General features: G+C 38.9%; 1 protein-coding gene across 1 annotated transcript; it reads right to left on the reverse strand.

The window, feature by feature from the left end:
* Positions 1-517: 517 nt before the first annotated feature.
* On the reverse strand, positions 518-2,083 carry LOC124541370. Its single transcript, XM_047119225.1, has 2 exons — positions 2,019-2,083; positions 518-1,397 (listed from the first exon to the last, which is right to left on the reverse strand). Exons 1-2 carry the CDS (start codon positions 2,081-2,083, stop codon positions 518-520), a joined length of 945 nt encoding a protein of 314 aa, XP_046975181.1.
* Between the last annotated feature and the right edge of the window lie 4,848 nt (positions 2,084-6,931).

The raw sequence follows: 6,931 nt of genomic DNA on the forward strand, positions 1-6,931 counted from the left end.
GTTGTGCGAATGTGGTGAGTAATTGTGTGTTTAATAATGCGCACCGGTCCAGCTGGTCGTGTAATCTCCGGGAATTCTGTGAGTAAATTGTTATATTTAGAATTGTCGGTCATGACCTTAACGCTAGACACTAAACAGTCTGCTACATTTATTGATGCTACCGTAAATAAATTTGTATTACTATCTAAAAGGCGTTTATTTCTAACATCTACTGACAAATTAAAATAAGATAAAAAATCTACGCCAATGATAGCTTTAGAAACATCAGCTACTACAAAGCGCCACTCAAAGTCTCTACGTAAACCTAAATTAAGTTTAAGGTGTACATTACCATAGGTGTTAATTATAGTACCATTCGCCGCACACAATTGATAGTCAGTTCGCACACGTGGTTGACAAAGCGCAGCTCGAGGGAAAACACTTAAATCACTTCCCGTATCGATGAGGAATTGCATCGTGGAACCGCGATCGGTGACGAACAGGCGACCAGTGGTGGAAGGGCAATCGGACGTCGCCATTACCGACTGCCGCTTACTTTTCCCGAATCGTAGTCGCATGGGGGTATGCACTTTTTCGCCAGTTTGCCGAATTTGTAATGATACCAGCATACTGGAAACTTCTTGTAATTTGAGTGCGATCTTCTAGAAATCGAACGGGTCCTTTGACGTGGCATGTGTCGGCTTCTGGAACGCGGGCGATGGTGTCTGGTTGTGAGCTCGCTGACCTGTTTTGTCAACTCAGTTATTTGTCGAGCCATCATGTCCATCGCCGACTCCAATCTTGATACTGAAGCCACTGCCATGTGCGGTGATGAAGGTGCAATATCGTGCACCCTATCTGCTAAATCAGCTAGATCTTGCAGCGTCATATTGGCCTGAGAAGCGATTATTGTTTGTAGATTGCTTGGCAAGCGGCTGGTCCACACGTCCGTGATAAACTCGTCGGGCATATTTGGTCCGGCCAGCTGCTGCAGGTGTCGTAGAAACTGGGAAGGCTTACGATCACCAAGCTCTTCCGACTGTAAAAGCTGTTTGACTTTTTTCTGCCTCGATATAGATAATCGTTTTATCAGCTCGGACTTCAACTTCTCGAACTTTCCGGAAGCAGGCGGATTTTCAATAATATCTTCGACTACGGCGGAATATTGTCCGTCCAATTGAGCCAGAACATAATAAAATTTTGTGTTGTCATCCGTTATGCACGCTAAATTGAATTGCGCTTCAATTTGAGCAAACCAGATCTTTGGTTTTTCGACCCAAAATGTCGGCACGCGGACGCCAACGCGGCATAATTCGGCTGATGGGTCCCGATCCGTTGATACACGCTCGCACTTTTTAACGCGATGGCGGGCACGTGCACTTCTCACTGATTGTCCCGATTCAGCGGTCTCACCGTCGCTACTCACCAGTTATAGGAGATAATGATAAGTCTATCGAGAATTCAAATAATACTATTAAAGTTTAAACTTTGATAGACAGTCTTTATTGTCACAATATAAGTCCACACACAGAAGGAGAAAGAGTAAGCGAAAGGCAGATAGAAGCGAAGATACAAAAGTTATAAAAAGTACAGTATGAAAGGATAACACAAAACTATTAAACTATTAGCTATGTACAAGTATGTATAGCGTAAGCGTATAAGTTAGTGAGCACATAAAAGGTGGCACGGGTTTCGCGTCTAGCGTCGGGATCGTGACTGATTTGAGACAAACAGCGAGGCTCCGGAGACGACCGCAGGTGCGCGGGCGCAGGGAGCGGTCCGTGTTACATATATATATATAAATAATTATATTAGCATAAAATATAATTTTAAGTGTATATGTTCGCCACATCTTTATAATTCATCTCGTACTCGGCGTTGAAGGAAAATATCGTGAGGAAACCTGCATGTGACAAATTTCATAGAAATTCTGCCGCATGTGTATTCCACCAACCCGCATTGGAACAGCGTGGTGGAATATGTTCCAAACCTTCTCCTCTAAGGGAGAGGAGGCCTTTAGCCCAGCAGTGGGAATTTACAGGCTGTTGTTGTTGTTGTATAGCCTCTTTTTCGCAGCCGTTTTCCCTTTAAAAGGAACTACCATTTCGTCTATGCTGTATCGACTTTCTTCTTCGACTTTTAGGCAATTTTGTCGATTTTTTTCAGAAAAGGGGCGAATTTTGAAATAAGGGTCAGAATTAGCACGTGTACTGTCAGCAAAGTGTAAATATCTCCGAATTTGCTGATAACGTTTTAGTGGAATTTCATCAGCGATTAATGGAAAACGTGTATCATCACACCAATAATCAAGGTACGAAGGCATATCCACCAAACCCATCATTAATTTTATAGCAACAAAATCTTGTAACTCTGCAACTGTTAAGTTTAAAGACCGTCCGATGGTCTGAACAGCATACATATTTGTGAATTGACAAGCATCTTCAAAAATATCCAAAGAAAAAAAGTCATAAAAATACTCAGCGGAGATTTTTCATCTAGTAGTGGAGTTACAAAAACATCTGACTCTAATTCTGCACGGTGTTGAAATTGTTTGTTTTCCCAGTTAAATTTAAATTGTATTTTCTTGTTGGCTGCACGACGGGGTCTACAAACAAATTTTTGTCTTCCTATTGCATTTTTCATTCTAGTGCGTGTAGGATGTGGTGATGAGGCTACAATTTGCGGATATTGCTGTGTTTGAGTAAGGTTTTGAGGTAATGGTTGTGGAGAGCCACTTACTTGGTCTAAAATGAATGATGGTGTAACCGATGGAACGTTTGACATTGGGGATATTGTTGGCAACGAACTGATAGATGGTAGTGTAAGATCAAAATTTTGTTCATTAGTTGATGTATTGTTGGCATTAGCCAGCAGTGATGGAGAGCAGCTTCAGTCATCATCAAATGAAGAATCCGATATGTTAAGTCTTTCTATGGATGAATCAAGTGATGAAGCATCAGATGATTCATAGCCAATACGAGGTAGTAGAGCCTCTTCATTTTTAGGTTCCGAAACTCCGCTTACGTCTGAAGGGGCATTTACTGCAGGAACGAGATCCAACATTTTTTTCGAACGCGCATTCTGAAAATAGATTGAAAAGTTGCAAGAAACTGAGCAAAACAAGGAAGCTTAGAATATAAGACATTAACAGGCAAAGAATAATAATATATGTGTGTGCACATAAAACACTGTAAATAAAGCACCAAAGAACAATAATTATCGAATTAAAAACAAAAAGTTAATCATTTTATAATGTTTCAACATGCGACTTTGTTGAGCATGCTTAACATATACTTTTCACACAAAGATTCCACCACCGAAATATGTTGAGTATACTTAACGTTTAGTAAATAGACCTGATTTCACCTTTATCCAACCATGATTTTGGCTTGAAAAATATAAAATAACATCGCTTGTATATTACTGAATACAATTCATTTATAATATAATTCAAAAACATACAGAAAACAAATAAGAATATTATTTTTACCTGCAGAATCCGCAAGGTCCGTCGTCTCGCCGCCATTTTTGCTCGCGAATGTCAAACGGAATGTTGCCAGTGTCATGAATTATATTTGTACACTTCAAAATAATATTATGTTTCTATTTAAATAAAAAAATTATAATGGAATAAAATAATTACGTGTCCAGATTTTTTCAAATTAGATGTTAAGTATACTTAACAATATCAAATAAAGGGTTAATGGCGCCAGATCGGACGCCATAGTTCTTATTACGCGTGTTCGGACTCGACTATTCCAACGTCCCGTTCACGGTAACGGGCCGGTAGTTGTCGCACGCGGTGCGGGCGACTTTCTGGTTCGTCCAGAAATCCGTCCGCTATATCCTCCCCCACCAAGTCGCAGCCACCACGTGGTTGAGACTTGGCGGGACGTCCTCTCTTACGCAAGGTGACAGCGTCAGACCTAGAGGTTCCTTGGTATAAGGATAGCAATCCATCTTTATCGACTACTTCCCAAGTAGTAGGAAAAATCGTTTTAGAAATCCTATACGGCCCTTCTCTACGCGGTGCAAATTTCCTCGTAATCCCCTTTTGAGCATTGCTATGACTGGGAGTCTCCACGCAAACAAGGTCACCCTCTTTAAAACTTGCCGTTTGTCTTCGGTGTTGGTCTCTTATAGCCATTCGACGATCTTGTTGCTCCTCGATGCGCCATTTAACATGTTTTAAGGTGTCTGTAAATTGGCGAAGGTAAGGCGTTATTTGAGGAACGATATTTTCCCCCGACGCAACAGCTGTAATGTCGTTCAATACGTTAAATGGAGATCGTAGGTCTCGTCCAAAAGTTAAAAAAGAAGCTGTTGAGAGCAAATCTAACAGATGGTAAATACTGTGGCCAACTTCGATGCTCAGTACCTACGAGCATTAGTAACATTTGCTTCATATCCCTGTTTTTGCGCTCAGCAGGATTTCCGGGTTATACACGGGCGTTAAATTCTGCTTAATCCCCAATACAAACATAGCCTTATTCATGACTGCGGAGACAAATTGAGTCCCATTATTGGATATTATTCTATGGGGTGTCGCGTGGACAAAAAACTTTGTAGATTAAAACAAATTTTATTATAAAAAAATATTTTTATGAAATAATCGGACATGAAAATTTTAGTTTAAAGTACACAAAAATCATCAGGGAGTGGGCCGTTGACGGTATCTGATCATGAACGCAATGGTTAAGCATCAATACATGATGTATGTATATCAACCGCATTTAAAATGACAATTCAGATGTACTAAACGATTTGCTTGATTGCATGAGTTGGCGTGAAATGAAACGCATGAAAAAAAGCAGTGCAATTAAAAATAGCGGCAGCAGCAGAAGCAGCGGCAGCAGCACTGGACAGGCAGCAATTCTTCCAAATAAACAGCAGCTCGAACTCAGCAATAATCCTCAGCTGAGTCCACCAGGCAATATTGTAGTGCTTCGGAATATACTTTTATTTAAAAGTAAATATGTATATGGAAATAAAAAACACTCCCTGTCAACAAAACAACTTATTACCTATCTTGCGTAAACACTAAGAAGGTCCTAAGAATGCCCTAGACACATGTACAAGCCAGAATAAGTTATTAAAATTTAATAATAACTCATAAGATTGAAGTTATTCAATAGGATGTTTAAAGTGTCAAAAATGAGGAAATTATTACTTAACTTGCAAATATACAATATAGAAAAGCAAGAATGATGTAGATATACTATATTAACGAAATAATGCCTTTAAATGATTTAAATCACTATAGGATTCGACTTAGGTCACCTAATACATGTATATCAAGATTAAAATACTAAGCCACTCATCATTAACATCAAAACCAATATTGCGCAGTTTGTGTGCAGTGTTCATAATTTTACTCACATAGTCTTCAACACTGTTGCTCGACTCCAGTGTAGTATTTATAAGACCTTTGAGTAGATCCACTTCTCAAATGCCTTTGTCATCAAAAGCCTTTTATAAATTCTCCCATACTTGTTTTGCAGTCTTGCATTCCTTAACATGTACGTAATTCTGTAGCTCTAACAACAATGTTATGACTTTGGCAGAATCCACAGATTTGTCATCGGAGCGTTCGACACAGCACCTTAGATACTCGTGTTCTAAATATGTTTTCCTTGTAAAAATCTTTCATAATAATTTTAGCATTTTCTGGCTTATTTTGACACTTTTTATAGGCTAATTCTAGCAGTGACCGCACAGCTAAATTTGGAGCACATGCGGTGCCAAAGGTTACAGTAAGTAGTTCAAACTCTTAAAGCTCCTTTTAGGACTGTCTCTCCAAAGAATTCTCTGATATGGGGGGTAACTTCCCGATTTACCAGCACTTGGCGGTACATTTTCACCACATCCGCCACCAAACCTATTTTATTTTGTCTGTAATGTATAATTGTGTGACGTAATTCAGCTTGCAGTTGCGGCCAAATCTATAAATCATCATTTAATGACTTCCCATTGCTTCCCTTAGAGGAGGCATCAAAGTACAGCACTATCATATTATATCTGTGCCTCTGTAGTTACGATATCTTCTAGCCCATCAACTGCCACAGGACCCATCATTGTTAATATCTGCTCATCTATACTGGAATATTCGTTCAGTGTGGAGGGCCCATTCCCCGTATTTGTGCCCTTATATTCCGCGTTGTTGTAAGCTGTCTTTTTTTTAAATATTTTTTTTAAATCTCGCTACGCCTTAAATTGATTTGTACATGGACCATTATATAATTAACCCTAGCTGACTAACCTTATTTTCGAGTGACATTGTCACTAACCATTCGTAATTTTTACGACAAATTAAAACATATTGATGATTATTAAATCAACTTTATTAATGGCACAGAATGACTTAAATTAACAGTCTTACTTATCTTTTAATAAAACTAAATAATATGTTTTATAAATTACTAACCTGAACACAAATTGCACATCAATACCACATGTTCCCTGCAAATCGGTGTTTTGCACCCCTTACAGAATGTCGTCGTCATACGACGATTTTTTGTTTTTCATATGATGTTGTTTTTATAGTTTTTCGCGTTTTAGGTACATCATGACTAGGACCTTCCGGAGGATCATTAATTTTCAAGATCTCTGCGATAATGAGCTACAGATTTCGCTGCAAAGTTACAGTCTGATATCTCTCTTGTAGCCAAGGCTTTATGAGATCATCTGCCATTTGTAAAGCAAAAGGCCTCCTTTTCATGGGTTTTGTTCCATTTCGTATCGCATTAGAGACATGGATTTTTCCTTGTTTCTGGAATGGGGAAGTTCCTGACAGCTGTTAAATAATCCTTGAGAGGTATTACTGAATTTTTTCCTATTATATGTCCCAAATACTTAGCATGATCGTTTGCAAAAGTGCATTTAGAGAATTTCAGTCTAAATCCTTCTGTTAATATTGCGTCAAGAAGTTTCGATATATGTGTTATGTGTTCTT

The sequence above is a fragment of the Vanessa cardui genome, chromosome 28 (genome assembly GCF_905220365.1).
Source record: "Vanessa cardui chromosome 28, ilVanCard2.1, whole genome shotgun sequence".
Lineage (NCBI taxonomy): Eukaryota > Metazoa > Arthropoda > Insecta > Lepidoptera > Nymphalidae > Vanessa > Vanessa cardui.